Source organism: Molothrus aeneus, chromosome 10 (assembly GCF_037042795.1).
Source record: "Molothrus aeneus isolate 106 chromosome 10, BPBGC_Maene_1.0, whole genome shotgun sequence".
In the NCBI taxonomy this organism is placed as follows: Eukaryota; Metazoa; Chordata; class Aves; order Passeriformes; family Icteridae; genus Molothrus; species Molothrus aeneus.
This window is the reverse complement of record NC_089655.1, coordinates 15,029,038-15,045,825: the sequence shown is the minus strand read 5'-3', so window position 1 is coordinate 15,045,825 and position 16,788 is coordinate 15,029,038. Positions and strand designations below refer to the sequence as shown.

At 46.1% G+C, this 16,788-nt stretch overlaps 1 protein-coding gene across 1 annotated transcript in view; it reads left to right on the top strand.

Annotated features, from left to right (window-relative positions):
* TP63 (tumor protein p63) overlaps positions 1 to 16,788 on the top strand; it is a 97,702-nt gene that overhangs the window by 9,832 nt on the left and 71,082 nt on the right. Inside the window, exons 2-3 of the mRNA XM_066556514.1 lie at positions 8,594 to 8,722; positions 9,451 to 9,583. Of these exons, the coding sequence (XP_066412611.1) occupies positions 8,594 to 8,722; positions 9,451 to 9,583 (262 nt within the window). The remainder of the gene's footprint in view (positions 1 to 8,593; positions 8,723 to 9,450; positions 9,584 to 16,788) is intronic.

Genomic DNA, 16,788 nt, shown 5'->3' with positions numbered 1-16,788 from the left:
CTTACTGCAGTAAAAGATCTCATCTCTGTCCAGCAGCTCTGACCCTTCTCCAGATGGGCACTGCTTCTCACCACCACTACAATAGGTTTGGGAAAGGGATTGACTGGAAAAGTGAGTTACAAAATAATGCAAATGCTTTTAATTGGTTTTGGGTTCAAGGCTTTCTTAAAATTGATTATTTACATTTTCTTTTATTATCTAAATTTGGAAAGTCATGTTTCCCTGGAGATGTACTGATTGTTAGCAAGTCTCTATGTGCTTTACCAGTTTGGGGATTATACCTTAGAAATGGAAGAACAAAGCTGGACAGGTGACCCAGGGGCTGGGGGTTGAGCTTGGGTGTCCTGAGCTCCAGGTTTGCATTCTAACTCTGGGCTTCTCCACACAGGTGGTCTTCTGTGGGTTATGAAGAGTTTGTACTCCAGACTAGAAAGCACCAATTGCAGTGGGCAGGGGGGGGAATTGCTGTGGCAGTGCTTCACCTTGGCCAGGGCTGAGAAAGGGAGTGGGTGTCAGGGCTGAGCAGAAAGGAGGGGATGTCCATGGCTGAGCTTTTGTGGATGGATAAGAAGGGGGTTGCCAAGAGTGTGAGATAAGAGATGTCTAGGAAAGTTCACAATATGCTGAAGGAAATCCTGAAGAAAAAAAAAAAAATAGGGTTTACAATTATGGGAGAGAGTCTCAAATGCTGGTGGAGTGCTGAGCTTCCTGAAGCCCAGAGGATGAAATCTCTGTTATGCAAAAGCAGTCCCTGTTGTCAGGCTGACAATGATGATATGTAGATAGCTGATTAGTCGAGCTGTTGATAGGAAATGCAGTGGGTTCCTGGGTTGTGGATGTACGGAAATTGCTCAGCTTCAGGAGGCCACTCCCAGCAGTTTGCAGGGAGCAGGCCATGCAGGGCTCATTCTGGGAACCCCAGTGGGAATGCAGAGGGAGTCTTTTCCTCCCAGAGGAGCTCTGCAGCCAGCACTGGAACAGGGCACTGGTTTGGGACACAGGGCTACTTTGAGGGGCTGCCACAAAGCTGCAAATGTTGCCTTCACTGCAGGCAGTCTTACTCAAGATGAAAGGAGATGATGAAAGGAGAAAAATCCCCCTTGTGTTTTGCAGCATGGTGAATTAGGAGGATTACTCTGTACAGCCAGTTTCACTTTGTTTGATTAGGTCAGTGTTGCCTGTGCACTGAAGACTTGAGTAAAAATCAACCAGGAAGCTGAACCATCCCTTCCTACCACTTTCCATTCATCTCACACATGTATGCTTCCAAAAGACAAATGTAAGTCACAGAGAGATCAGGAGGCACTGTTAGAGTAGACCCTAGCAGAACACTCAGCATTCCTGTGAGACAGAACTGCTTTATTGGCCCCCAGTACCATGCAGCTCACAGTTGAAACAGAGTGTGTGCAGGGCAAGCACCCTTCGCCTGGAGAACAGGAGAAGCTAACAGTCCTCCCTGGTCTGTCCTTTACAGATGCTGTAGGACACCAGCAGTGTCACAGAGCCTTTGCTGTTGCCACTTCCTGTTCCTTCATGTGTTCCCTACACCTCCTTGGCTGTTGGCCACTTCTGAGATCAGGGTTCACCCTTCTGGCAGTCAGCTTCTTTCATTTTCTAATGCGTATCCCTGTGCGACCCAACAACTTTCTCACTGCTGCTCCTCCCCATAACCTGTGCTGCTGTCCACATTTTTTTGTGAGAGACCAGATCAGTGAAACATCTGACAAATGTGGGAACTGGGGAAAAAACTGAACTATAGGTGGAAGTTCTGTTCTGTCTCAAAAGAATCCTGTGCTGGTGTTTGTTATCCTTACATTTGTCCTTTCTAACCCATGCATCTGTCAGTACTCTCTTGGAGTTATATTTTAGGACTGACACATAGGAGCAGCATTATATGCAAAGACAATCTGAAGGGTTTAAAGAGCTTGATGGAGGTCTAAATTTTGAAATGCTAAACCTGAAAGCTCGGCTTAAAATCGAAAGGAGAATAACGACTTGTGAGCTCAGTTCAGCACAACCTGCCTCTGCCAGGATGGGAGTTAGTCTCTTTTGGGCTTTTGTGAGTTAAGACCTTGGAATATGGCATCAGGCAAAGAAAGAAGCAGAAAAATGCATTCTACAGTGCAATTCATGCTGGGAAGAGAGGCTGCTTGTTGATGAAGTAGACATAGAAAGAGGTGCAGTAGAGGTAGATGAAATTCCACTGCAATCTTCTCCGAGGGGCTGGAGAGCCTGCCTGTCTCCCATTTGGCTTTCATCCTGCCCCGCTGTTTAGAGGGTAGCAACGAACCTGTTTCATTTCCAAAGGCCTCCAACCTTTGGGAAAGGGTTACAAGGGGGTGCTTCCAGGGTGTGCCCTGCTGGCTGAGGGTGGCTGCTCCAGGCAAGGGGACAAGAGCGCTCCGCAAGCCGGGGAATTCCAGATGACATCGCCTGCCAGGCGCAAGCCTGTCCCGTGCTGCCAGACCCAGCATCCTTCTCCTCTTGCACAGCTGTGAGCTTCATTAGGTACCGATGGCTACAAATCACTGCAGCGTTACAATGCAGAGCAGGGGGAATTCCAGCAGGACGAGGGCTGCCAAGTTCCTACAGTTTTAACGGCGTGATCTGAAAAGGAGCCCCCTCCCCACGCAAAAACTAAAAATACAACTGACTCCAAGATTCAGGCATTTAGGCATAATGCTCATGAACTTTAAATCCTTTACCACTGCTTTTGATGCGCTTCAAGGTGTAACTGGAGAAGGCAGGGACGAGCATGTGGATTGGGATTGCTGGAGCTGAAGCTGCTGACTCCTCCGTGACTTAAATCTCTATCCAGCTCACACCCTATGGTGGCTGAGGGCTAATGTATTAATATGTACACAAATGAAGGGATTAAGGGGTTAAATGCTGTATTAATTCAGGAAGAAAGATTAGGTTTTAGTCTGGATTGGAATTCTCATTCCACCCTGAACTCTGTGTGTTTCCTAAAGCTGGTCACAGCATTTCTGCAGCCCCTTGATTTTCATTCCTGGGCATCAGCATTTTGGTGTCTGAAGATAAATGAAGTTTGGGAGTTTCTTAGTGCAGGAGGAACAGTGTATAGTCTACCAGAAGAAATTAAGGCCTTTCTGAATTTCTCTACCTAAACACCCAAAATCACTAGTTCCTTTTAGAGCAAGCGCCACATTGCAACTTGGGTGACCAAGGTTGTATTTATGGCTTGCTGACTAATGGTGAGTAATTCTATAACCTCCTGGTGTCTTCGTTTTCTTACAGGTAATATGGGAGTAATCACACTATTTTCCTTTGTAGAGCACATGAATAAAATGAGGCACGTTCGCTATCATTATGTAGACTTTATTAATCATTTCTTGGGTACATTTGTATAATGTGGAAGTGCTGTCTTCATAAGAACAGATGTTCTTCTCTCTGCATCAAGGTTTCCTGAGTATTCCACTAGTTTATTCCTTAGGGGACTGTAACTTGTGAAAAAGAGTGAAGTTTGTAGCTTACAGACAAAGACTTTGCTGACCCCATCTTCATGTCCACTGACTGAGAACTACAGGCCAATGATAGAAAATTGTACATCATTGATAGACATTTCATAGGGAGAAGCAGAACGGAACACTGTAGTTTTGGAACAAGCAGAAAGAAAGCTCCAAATCATTTTGCTCATCCCTGCTGTGAAAGATTTTATTTTACAAAATTTTACAGTGTGGCTTTACACCAACATCAAACCACAAAGTTCTGCACCCATAAACCATACTGATAATTTCTGAGAACTTGCATACCGCTGGAGAAACACAAACCAAACCAGACCTCCAGTTTTTGAGGGAAGTTATGGAGAAATTGAGGTGCTTGGACCTCTTGAAACCCAACACAGCAGCTTCACTGAGATACCTTATTGATTTCTGGCTTCCTCACAAACCATGCTATCACTCCAGAGTAGTTGAGAGTGTTGAAGCACCAAGCCCGTTTTTGATGAAAACACAAAGGAAACCAGCTACCTCTTGGTTGCGACAGTCTTTATTTTTGGAAGGAGGTTGCTGGACTCGCACTTGTGCCAGCGGTGCTGGGGCTGCACCCTGTGTCAGATGTGACCCCTTATCAGTGCAAGCAGGTGGCATCTGCCTTTAAGGTTCAAAACTGCAGAGGAGGGGCTGGGCTGTGCATGCCCAGTCTCAAGCCTGGGTTTTGCTTTCCTCGGGAGCCCGTGGCTTTTCCCCAGTGGTAAGTCAAACCTGGGTGTTTTGGTTTAAGCCCTTTCTAAGAAAGATTGCTTGCAGTGGAAGGTGGTATTTTGGGTGAGAAGTGTTGTAGTGTTGCAATAGTTGAGTTTAATGGCTTTCTGTCATTGTTTCTTGGGGTGGTGAGTGGCCTGTTTGCTTTATCTTTAATCTCTTTAATATGAAGGTAGGAAAGGGGGTAATGTGGTGAAGAATGGAAGGATGTGCTTAGACTGAGCAGTGGGAGCAGAAATGGTCTTGTTTTCTCTCCACTTCACCACCACTTTTATGTCATGCTTGGCCAAGCCGTCAGGGCTTTGTTTCCTCCCATGATGGGACACTCAGCTGCAGGGAAAGGCGACAGCAGTGTGGCCACAGTTTATGAGAAACAAATGCTGTGCTTTTCCTTTTTTGGAAGGGTGAGTTGGTTTTGGTATGGGTTTTTTTCTGTAAACTCTGAATTGGAGTGCTCTGTGGGCACAGCTACAGGTGCGTGTTGTCATTGCCGTGTTTTCAGAAACGTCACTCATCAGTGGGGTGGCAAGGGGGATCAGCTGGGGCACATCCCCACTCAGGGGCTGTAACACAGCTCTGCTGGGGGAGTGCTCGCTCAGGAGGCAGCACAGCAATCACTGTGCCTGGGGCTCCAGCCCACCTAGTGAATTTGGAGAAGTGCTTTCACCTGGACTCTGGGCTGCTCCTGTTTCAGCAGATAAATGGGAGCTCAGTGGGAGGGCATGGTTGCCTGAAGCCTGTTCTGGGATCCTCCGGCTCAGGAGCTGTGTGCCAGTGCTGCACAGAGGAACGCTGCTCTTGGTGAGGTGCTGCTTCTGGGAGAAGACTTAACTTGCTATTAATAATCCCCTGGTGGTTTTTAAAGGAGGGGCTCGTGGATGCAATGTCCTATTCAGCTTGCAGTTTGATGGGGGCTGTAAATCCCCCTGTAGCTCCTGGTGCAGTTAGTGCTCTCTGTTTGTGAGAAGCATCCTGCCAGATAGTTCAGCAGTTGGTGCAGGGACCTTGCAGACTTTGAACAGAGACAACCTAGACAAGACTTACTGCTGTGCCTTGTTCTTTTCTAGTCAGTATTTTGATATAAGAGGTTGTGTTCAGTAGTGCTATTTCCTGTGATGGCCTTTGGGATGATCAGATGTAGGTAAAAGGATGTTGTTTAAGTGCTTGTTAATAAAAAAAGCATCTGGTTCATAGAAGCAATTTAAGCAATGCAATCTTGTGTTTAACTTTAGGCACTCAACAATTATTTTGCTGAAAGGAGAGATTTGCTGATGTGGGAAAAGACAATTAACTAAAGTAGTGAAGTTTATGCACAGATTTTATATAGACTTTAGCTATTATTTCCCAGTGGAAATTCAGACACTTAAGTATGTGTTTGATAGACAGAAGCTTCTCCTCTTTGTTGAAGGCTGTTAGTTAAGGAAAATAGATTTTGTTGAGGTTTAGATTTTGATTTTAGGTTTAGATTTTTTTGAGACCACAGGGAAGGAGACAGTTTATCTGGCATGCAGCTTTGTGCTGAGCTGAGGTTGGTTTTCTTACCTTTTGACAGCTCTTTCCTGTCTGAGAACACGGTGCACCAAACTGAGTTTACTGTAATGCTGGGGCCTCCTCTGTAATGCTGTGGCCTTGCCAGGGCTGACTGCCTAATCTTGCTGCCTCCTTTGGAAATAGAGCTGTACAGGTAGTAAAGGTGCTGAAGGAGTCTCTGTAAAAACATTAACCAGGAGACTCCTTGTGCTTGGTATAGGGAAATGTGCCCTTTTGGTCATCAGGTAAAATCTTGCAATGCTTTTCCTAGAATGAGTAAGCTAGGAGTTTGTCTGGCTACAGGGACAAAGATGCTGTAGCTGGAAAGTATCCCTCTCTGGAGAAATTCAGAGTTGTGGTTAGCAGATGGATGCACCAGCTGTGTTCCTAGCTGGTGCAATGCTTTCCAACAGCTCGGTTAGCTACAAAGGTGTAGAGGAGCAAAGCTGGCTCTATCAGTTTGTGCAGCTGGTATCTCATGCACTGCTTGTTGGGGAAGGTTTGTGCAATTGCATCTGAGCAGGACCACCAGGAGCAGAGCAGGCAGGGTGAACTGGGACACTTTGCCTTTTTGAGACAGAACTTTGTCCAGCAGTGAAACAAAGCTGGGGCGTGCTGAGGCATGCAGGAACCTTGTTGCACTGAGACTTTCTGAAGGAAAGGTCTCTGAGAGAGGTCTGGTTTGGTATAACTCTTTTTCCCTTGAAGTCAGTTCCTGTCTGTGTAGTAATGAAATGTGATTTTTAGTGTACAGTCGAAAGCAGTTGTTTTAAGTGGCAAATAATTGTTAGAAATGAGCACTTTGATGGCTTGAGAGAACCCATTGTGGGGTTTCTCTGCCCATTCCTGGTGGTCAGGACTGGGTGCAGGGTATTGAGCAATGCCTGTGGTCTGTCTGGGTGTAGCAGCAGAGGAGGTTGCAGGCCTTCCCACTGTGCAGCTCCAAGGCTCGTGGTGGCATTGATCTGCAGTTTATATGACAGGCTTTAGGCCAGAGCTGTTCTTCTGGGTTTCAATATGGCATTCTTGAAAGTGTCTTACCTGACTGAAAGGCTGAAAGGAGTAATTTTGGGTACTTTGTGGGATAACTGCTATTCTCAGAGGATTTGTGATTATTTTTTCACATGTAGTGTGGGCATGTGCTCCTATCTGTGAGGTAGAGCTATTACCCATGCATTTCTGCCTTTCATTTTTGTTTCTGGCTGTTTGTGAAATTTTGAATTATGCTGGAGGTTTTTTCCCTGATTGTAAAAAGGATGAGGAACTGAAGTGATGCTTTCACCTATTTTGAGGCATGCCCAGCACTGGCTCCAGGGGGCTTTAAAGCCACTTTTGTTTCCTTTAGCTTAGAATAACAATCTGCTCTTTCCTGAGAGCAGAGGTGAGGAAAACCCAGCTTTTTGCAGACTAGAGTCATCCTCAAAATGAAAGTGGCTATAAATATTCAGTAAAGAGAGCTAGATACCTCTATGACAGCAGCCAGAAGTAAATACTTCAGGAAAAGTGAAGTAAAAGCACTATAGTGTGATCTTCCCTCTGAAACACTTTTTCTTAATTTTGGCAGCTTAATAAATTAGGGTCTTCCATGCAATTTGTTTAGACCATTGTACTAATCAGGACCAATATGTGCCAAACCAAATATTAGTCCAAGTCTCTTTGGAATCCAGTTGTAACCTTGGCTCCTGCCATGGCCATTCCCCTGGCAGAGAATGTGGCTGTTCACTTGCATTGTGCTGAAATAACTCTCATATGGAAATTGTGCAGGACACCCCCAACCCTGTAGCAGGAAAGATGGTCACCTGCCTCATATTCTGAAGTTGAGCTGAGACTTTTTGTCAACTGCAAATATACTGGAGAAATTCCTCCCACCCCCTTTACATCTGTCAAGTATTTTGACATGGGTCTAAAAGCTGCTGTGTTTGAATTTAGAAATTGCCCAGTGGGATGAGAATGTGCAGCTGTGGAAGGCATGAGTGCTCCAGCTCTGTCACTGCTCCTCTTGGGCCCACCTATTTCTGTGAGGCTTGTGGGAGCTTAAGGGGATAAAAATGGCCAAGGTAATTAGCAGATCTGGTGGAAATCAGTTGGTCTGGCTCAGAAATTGGTGGAGGTGAGAAAGCAGTAGACAAGCAGATAAAATCTGATGTGATTTAACTTACTTCCATAGAAAAGAAAACAAAAATATTATTTTATTCTTGTTATTATTCAAAATAAAAAGAGGAAAACAACCAAAAAAACCCTAAACCAAGCAAAACCACAACTGAATACTTAGTTCATGACCTCAGCTGCAGTGGCTGGGTGTAGAAGTCACCTAAATCATTCAAGGGCATGCCATTTAGACAGGCAAACAGCCTGGGACAGTGGTATCCCACACTGCTTAGCTGCTTCACCCACTGCAAAGACTACCTGCTTCAGATGGGGAATTGATTATTTGGGGGAAAAGGGAAAATGGTTTGTTTGGGTTTTTTGTTTTTTTGATTTTTAAGAATCTCTGGGATTCTAATGACGCAGCATCCCAGTGGACTCTGATGGGTATTTAACTTACTGGGAAGGGTGGCCAAATTCTCTCCCATCTAAATGCAGCATCTGCAGCAGTGTGGAATGTGTGTTGTACAGCTGTGAATGTCTCAGGCATTCAGCGTGTCTCCTTTTTCACACAATAGCTTCTATTTATGGGTTTTCATTGAGCTGGACTCATGAATTCAACATGTCTTTTTGTGTGTGTTTCTCTTTTTCTTTTGGTTTGTTTTATTCTTTCTTTTTTTTTCCCTTTTTTTTTCCTTCTTTTTTTTTTTTTTTTTTTTTTTTTTTTTTTTTTTTTGTTGCTTTTGTTTTTTAAGGTTTGTAGAAACTCCGAGCCCCTTCTCCTGGAAGGAGAGTTACTACCGATCAGCCATGTCCCAAAGCTCTCAGCCCAGGGAATTCCTCAGCCCAGAGGTAATCCAGCACATCTGGGACTTCCTGGAACAGTAAGTAACCCTTATGTGGAACATATGGAAGGTGTTTTAGGGCAGGATGCCTCTGTAATTAGGCTGCTCAGGGACTGATGCTGGGGAGTTTGGAATCCTGTAGGTGTTGATTAGATATGGCTGGATGTGTCTGTCTGTTGTGACTGACAGCTCTGGAGCTCCCCAGAGGTCCTGCACCGGGCTGTGGGGACCAAGTGCAGGGGTCAGCAGTGGCACTGATTGTCTGCCAGGCCTCTGGTGCCCGAGCTGGCTGCTTCCTAAGGCTGGTGGTTGGCATTTCCCCTCAGGAAATGGGCTCATCACTCTGTGTCCAGGCTGCATGTTTTCCCCCTTCTGATGCCAGGGAGGGAGAGGAGGTGAAGATGGTGCAGAGTTCACCCTGTCAGGTCCATTGGCTGAAAGAAAACTGACTCTGTTCCCATTCCTGACTTGCCATGACTGATGCTGAAACAATCACTGCTGTAAATCCTCCATGAGCTCTGTCTTTGAGTGGTTTGACTCTTCTGCTCTTGCCTCAGAGTGAGTGAAATGTGCCTCAGGGCCCTGTCCTGTTCAGGGCTGCTGTAGTACAGTGGTGAGGAGGTGGCTGCTCCTCAGTAATTCCTGACTTTGCCATGAGACTGGCTTGTGGTAATGCCCAAATCCTGGGCACAGGGGAAGGGAAGGAAGGTGGGGTGGTGGAAAACAGAACTTGGCCAGTTTTAACTCCATTACTGTGTTCTTTCCAGGCCAATATGCTCGGTTCAGCCAATTGATTTAAACTTCATTGATGGCCCATCTGAAGATGGCTCCACAAACAAAATTGAGATCAGCATGGATTGTGTCCGGGTGCAGGACACCGAGCTGAATGACCCAATGTGGGTGAGTAATGAGAAACTTCCTCAAGCTTTGGGGGCAGAAGGGGAGTTTTTGCAGGAGCTATTCCAGCTGCATTGCCCCAGGGCCATCTTCCCACCTTGGCTGGCTCCTCACCTGCTCCTCTTCTGCAGCAGTGGCAGGAGAGAGGGATGAGGCAGCTGAACTGGCAGGAGAGCTGAGGAGCCTCTTGCACAGGCTACTCAACCATCCCTGCACTCTCCCTGCTTAAAGCTAGTTTGACCTCAGGGTTAAAATAATTCTGGGCATAGTTGCAATTTTGCTGACCAAGGCCAGAGGTTCTTCACTGGTTTTTCTTCTCTTGAGGGCCATATATGAATGAAAACTTGTTTTCAGACCGTGGTTGGGTTCTTTTCCCCTCCAGTTTCTTCAGACTAGAGAGTGTTTGTAATGAGTCTTGGCCATGGGTGTCTCAGGGATATGGCTCAAGACTGGAATGCAGATGAGGCACTGGTGCTTGCTGGTTCATTGCCTTTGGCACTAACAGACTTCTCTTTCTTAGCAATAGCTCTTCTGAAGAAGCCATGTGCTGTTCTTGCAGGCTGGAGCAGGAGGTGTTTCAGGAGTTTGAGTTGCTCATGTCCTGTTTCTGTTCTTCCTGGGTTTTGTATACTTCGGGGTAAAAATAAAGTGTAGTTTGGAATTTGTGTTGGTATCTGTAAATTTTCTTGTTGTTTCTCAGGATGTTTCCATCCTGAGAAACTGTTGTTGTTTAATTCCCTGGCTAATCAACCACAATTTTTGATGTGCCCAGTGATGGTGTGTTGGCAGTCTGTGTCCTGGTAGTGTTTGTGACCTGGAGGATTGTGTCTGCAAGGAAGGAGCTCCTGGGTCACTCTGGTTGCAGTCCCTGGTGGCAGGAGGTTTGACCTGTCAGTGCTGCACTGGTGTGACTGCTGGGGAGGCTGCAGTGCTCTTCCCTTTCCAGTAAGGTTGCAAAGGGTTAAAAAGTTGCTTTGAGGTTGGGTATGCCTGAATGATGTGGTGAACTAATCCAAGTGCACAAGGAGAGGTGACCTACGTCACATCTGGTTATCTTTTGATTCAGCATTTGGTGGGGTGCAAGCTTTCCATCAGCATCTGGATCTTGGCTTTTTCCACTATTAGAGCACAGCTCCAGTGAAATGGTGTCTCTTCAATAGTCCAAAAGATTCTCCATGTTTACAGGGGATTCAGATTTTCAAAGTGAAGTATAAGGGTCTGTTTGAACTGTCCCCCTGAAAACCAGTTCCTAACACTTTAAAGGACATTAGCAGTAACTTTTCTCCTTCCATGCTCAAATCTAGATTTGTGGCATTGAGCACAAGCTCACCTCCCCATCTCCTGTCCAGGCTGCCTGCAGAGCCCTGTGGTGGCTGTTGGGCTCACTGAAGGCCTGTTCAGTCTCCCCCTGCCTCAATGCTGCAGTGGAACATGAATGGAAAGTCCCTTCCCCTTGTTCTCTCTGAGCACCGCTGCCTGGGAAGGGGACAAGAAGCTTTCTCTATGCAATATTTCTTGCTGATGATGAGTTTGAGCCCAGCCTTGCAGGAGGCATTTCTGGAGAGGCCAGGCTGCAGGGTGACTTCTTTTAAAGAAGTGTTTTTCACTGACGTGACAAGCTGAAGGGGGAGCGGGGAAATTCCATCCCATCCTCACCCTTACTGTAAAGGCAGCAGCTCGGAGTACATTAATGTATGTACATTTATAAATGTTCCAGTTTGTCTTCAGTGGAAGACAGCACCTTCTCTCAGTTGAATGCTGGACAAAAGCCTTCACAAAGCAAAATATGCACTGCAAACCTGTGCAAACAGCCCGTCTTTTAAAATGAGGAAAGCTCTTTTTATTCCCCTTACCACCACCACCACCTCCCTATAAATTTGCAAACATCCCTGACAGGTGACAACTCCCCTTGCAGAGAAGTCTGTGTTTGCTTTGCTGTTTCTGGGGCTCGCAGCGGCTGCAGCTTTCATTGGCAGAGAATGTGTAGCCTGGGGCAAGGTGTTTGCTTTAATCTGAAATACCTTACAACTCTCTTCCCCTCCAGCTTCTCTTTTCCTTTGGATGGCTCCGGGGCACGAGCTTCCCTTGCACCTGTCTCTCCTGTAACCTCAGCCATGTCACTCCTAGACACGAGGTGCTGCATGCAGCTGATTGCAGCAGAGGGTTGAAGAGGGCAGATAAACACAAAGGAATGCAGCAGAAACAGAGGGGCCCGGGGAGATGAGCACTGAGATCAAGGCAGAGTGCTTTATAGTATTACATTTGTCTTAGGAAAAGAGCAAAGCCAGTTTTTGTCCAAAATGCAGCACCATGTGAGATTTAAATGAGCACAGAGCAGCTAAAAGAGTGGTTTATTTAAGTTGATTGTCCTTGCGTGGACTTTAAAGCAATTCCAATCAGCTTTTAAAATAAGATTTGCACTTTCTTGTAATTTATGGCTGAAAAATGAAACTTGCAAATGAAATGTCTTAAAAGATGTCCATCCTTGAGCCCAAGAGTTGTGTTGGTAGAACCTATGATTTTTAATTTTTCTTTTATTATTTGACTTTTGGGAGTGCAAATCTGGTTGTTTGGGAGTCCAAGTGTTGTTCTATTGTTCACAACAGAACTAGTAGTGGGGAAGGAGCTGCAGGGCCTGAAGAAACTGTCCCACAAGTGGGCTGGAAAATGAGCAGGAGTCCTGCCCTGTTGAACGCCCATCAGTTGTGTTCGTTGCCTTGAAAATGCAGTTCTTTGGGGAGAAGGCTGGCTGACACAGAAACCCCTCTCATCTGGGCTGTAGCCCTGTCTCTTGCTGAGACCTTGCAGTTCTCACTCACTTGTTTTGAGGAAGAAATAATCTTCTGCGTCTGTGTAAGAAAGGGGTAAGAGAAACTGGTGATCTGCACTAGCTTGGGATGAAAAGATCTGAAGGGGGCAGGAAGAGGTTTCTGGCTCTGGTATGACATTAGACAGTCAGCAACCTTCCCCAGCCGTGTGACCAGCTCTTTCACAATGTCCTGGGTGGCCCATCCTGGCTGTCAGCTGTGGCCTTTCCTGTCCCCTGCTGTGAACCACAGGCAGCCTGGGAAACCCCAGCGAAGATCTGCCTTTTTTGCATAACTGGAGTGAAGGGTTGGTGGTCCCTGTGGGTGTGGAGAGCACTTTGTGCCATGGCCCTGGTGTGGGAAGAAGCTGCAGATGGCCAGGAAGGTGAGTTGCACGTGTGTCCTTGTGGGCCTCCTGCCATTCATTTAAGTGCACCAAAGAAGGTGATCCCCAGCCTGTCCTTTGATCAAGCATGTAGCCAGCAGCTGTGGGGTGTGGTGGGGTGATGTCTAGTTCCCTGCATTCAGGATGAACACTGATTGCAAAGCCTGTATCCTGCAGTGCTAGAAATCAGGTAATGTTACAGCAATTTTATATTTGTGTCTGACTGGTTAAATGCCCTGGGGCATCAGGGAGGAGAGGTCTGGAGATCCATCTCTAGGAGTGGGTGTGTGGCAGTGCAATAACCCCTGCCTTGTCCCGGAGCCTTCTTAGTGCTGTCAGCCTGCTCTACCAGGTGCAAAATTGCTTTCTCTTACCCTGTCTCAAAAGTCCTGCAAACTCATTGATGCTAAGAGATGCTGGTCTGGACCCAAAGCTGCTTTGGGCTAAGGATTTCAGCAAGAGCCTTGTAAAGTAAAAGTGTTATTTGAGGGGCTGGCAGAGTTTGTAAATCTTCTGCCACCACCCCAGCAGCGTGGCCAGGGCCGCGGGGACGCTGCTGGCAGGAGCTGGAGTGCTGTCCCCAGGGATGGAACAGCTCATCCCCCTCCCCCTGTACATACCTTCCTGTCATGCCCCTGAGCGAGCCCAGCCGTCCTCCCTCCCCAGCCCCTTGCCTAACCAGTTCAGCGGAATGCCTGCTCCCCAGACACTGCCTGGCCAGAGTTTTCTTAACCTGGATCCATCCCTCCCCGTAAAAGGCAGAGAGAATTCCTTGCCTTTTTTTCCCTTTTTTTTTTTTTTAATTTATTTGTTCTCCTTCATCTTCTGCAAATAATTGTGGGGATTTGCTGTGTGTGGCTTGATCAGGCAGTGCTGAGCAGCCTGTGGAGTGGGTTTCTACCCTGGGGATGGTGGTGTGTGTAGGGCTGGGTTTGGGTGTACAGCTTCATGGGCTGTGGGTGTCCCAAGCGTGGTAGCTGCAGAAATTTTGCAAGTGCAGTGTGTGTTTCATAGTTTTAAAACTGAGAGCTTCAGCTCTGTGGCTCTGCTGCTCTCCTTTATGCAGAGAGGTGGAGGTAAGAGTAGGGTAGATATACTGGGTGCATCTTGTGCAGGAAATGGAGGTGTTGAGGCTCTCAGCCTCAGTGCTTTTTACCAATGACACATCTCAGAGTTGGTATCTGATGCTTCCCAATGGAAACAAGCAACCTTTCCCATATTTAATCTGCTGTAGGCTCATGAAAGTGCCACCAAACCGCCTTGCACAGAATACAAAGACCTGGGAATTCAGGCCGCAGCCCAGCAAGCTGGCTCAAGGTGGCTGCTGGCTCTCTTGTGCATGCTCTCAGCCTTAGCACCCTGTAAATCAGTAATTCATATTTGATGGCCATGCACAGAATTCCTGGTCCCCATCACGTGGGAGCTGTGGTCAGGATCAGCTGTGCACCTGATGGACAGACACAAAAAGCTCCCCCCCTCCTGTCCTGCACGACTGCTGCATTCTATCCAATGCTTTAATATTAAAGTGCAGGCTCTGAACTCTGTTGATTTTAATTGCTTCTTGAAAGTGTTTTTCTGGGTCTGGAGAAGAGAACTGCACTTGTTGCAAGGTAATGGCTGAAGAAGCAGCTGGAAGCTGGTTATGGGGTGGTGGAACTGTGGGATGAAAGGATGTCCCTGTGTGCCCACAGCAGGGCGGGGAGCTGATGTGGTGAGCAGTGCAGGAATGGTGCTCTGTGCAGGGACTGGCTAACACGTGATGTGTGCTGCCACGGGCTCTGGCAGCTGCCACAGCCCTGCATTTTGTTGGGAAATGGTTTTGCACCTGGAGGACGAGGCTGATTTGATAAGGAGGTGCAGCAAAGTGCTTGTGTGGCCATCCGTTTCCATGCCTAAGTATTCCAGGACTGACCATAGCAGAGAAGGAAGGAAGGACTTTGTACAGCACAGGGATGTGATCAAAGCTTTTATTACTGTCTGGTTTTTGTTTGAGAGAGTTTGAGGCTTGCCAAGTTTCTCTTCTTTGTGGTTATTTATTCGTTCCATAGCTGTGCAAAGAAAGTTGAGATTATGCAAAGACATTTCCATAATGAGCAAAGGCATTATTCTATTGGAAGCTTCCCTGCAGCACCTCTCCTGTTTGCAGTTGAACTCAGAAGCTCTCTTAATTTAGGCTTGGCTTTGTAAGCCTGCTGATGTTTAATCTTCTGCTTCATAGGTCCCTCTAAATGATCTAATCATCACATTTAGGGCTGCAGATCCAGATCTAGAAATGGTCAGTTCTTTCAGATAAGAATGAATGTAAAGAATGTATCTGTATGTTCAGTTTAATCAGAGTCTGAAAACTTCCCTTGTCTTGTGTCTAGCAGGGCTCTAAAGACATATTTATGTTTCTTTAAAATAATTTTTCCCTATTTCCCTTTCCTGTGCTATTTGGCCCTAGTTCTGGCTGCAGACCAGGGATGGGTATGTTTCTTCTTGGAGGAATGTAGCCAGTTGTGAGTTGGATCCTTAAACCAAGTGTTTTGTTTTCATTTTCACCTCCCAGGATTCTCGGTGGTACTGAAGAAAACTAATGGGTGATCTGTGTGCTGCGGGATCATTTTAGAAGCATATTTAAAATTCTGTTAAATATTTCTTCCTTTTCAGCATCTTGCTGTACATTCATCTTGGGAAGGAATAAACTAATTTTAAGCTGAAAAGCACACACCTACAGGGTTTGTCACAGTGAAATGGGGTGTTTCAGGAGGTGTGGCTTTGACTCCCCAGCTCTAGTGCTATGAACACCTGATGTGGAAGAGTGTGGTAACTGGAGTCCTCTGCCTATATGCAAATGCCTCCAAACAAAAGAAGCAGTCACTTCAGAAAACATCTTCCTCAAGCGGCTAGGCCTGCCTCCAAAGGTTTCCATGGTGCTACATGTGCTCCTTGAGCAAGTTTGGAGCAATAATGTGTTAATGCTTATTTTACATCTTTAAAAGGTCTGCACAAACACCTCCTAATTAAAAGGCATCTTGATCTTGAAACAATAGATTGTAGGCACTTTTTCCTACATTGGAGAATGTTTAAGGCTTATGCTGTCTTGATGGGAGCTTCACTCATTGTTTCTATCTAGGTGATAGGATCCTCTTTTTTTCCCCAGAATTCACCTTCCTCTGGATGTTTTGTTTGTTTTTTGTTATTTTTGTTGGGTTGTTTTTTTTTTTTTTTTAATTATAAACCAGATTGTGTGTAGAAGGAAAATAAGGTCCTTTTCTCTTGTTAGCTGGAAGGGTGATGAATTGAGCTGTCCATGTCCAGCCAAAAGAAAGCTTTATGGTACCCCTCTTTGTGGGGTGAGGTGAGTAGAGGATGGGAAGCACCTCACAGTGCTGTTTCCAGCTGCAGAGCTGACCATGCCAGGGAGGGGTTTCTCCTTCCAGGCTGAGACAACCCTGGAGCACAGCCCTGGGAGTGTCCTGCTCCCCTTCCTTGTCCAGCACAGCCAAGTGTCTGTGCTGCAGCCAGCTGTGGGGTGTAGCTTTTGTTTAAAAAGTTCTCTCTTGCATTAATTGGGATTCTTGCTTTGAAGAGAGTCTCAGGCATCCAAAGTCTCACTGTATAAGTTGCTTTGTGGTTGTGCAGATTCTGCCCACAGTCCTCTTAATGACTATTATTTTTTCCCTCCAATATTTCACGAGGAAACTTTTGGACTAGGTAATGTTTTCTACTGAATGAATTTCTACCATCTGCTTTCCACTTCACTGTCACTGATTTGATAGCGCTGAAATTAATGAGGGAATGAATTGTCAGGCAGTCACAAAAAATTAAATCTGTCTCTGTGAAGCGTGGATTGAAGGAGTGGTTTGTGGCCTGGGTTCATTTGCTCACTGCTGACTGAACTCTTCTTTAATCAGCAGCTGAATTTGCAGAGATTAATAAGAGATCAAAGGAGTTTTCAGTAACAAATATAACTGTCACTCTAAAAAGTGTGGACTTCTATCTCCAGCCTGTTTAAATAGAAGGAAAAGGTACTC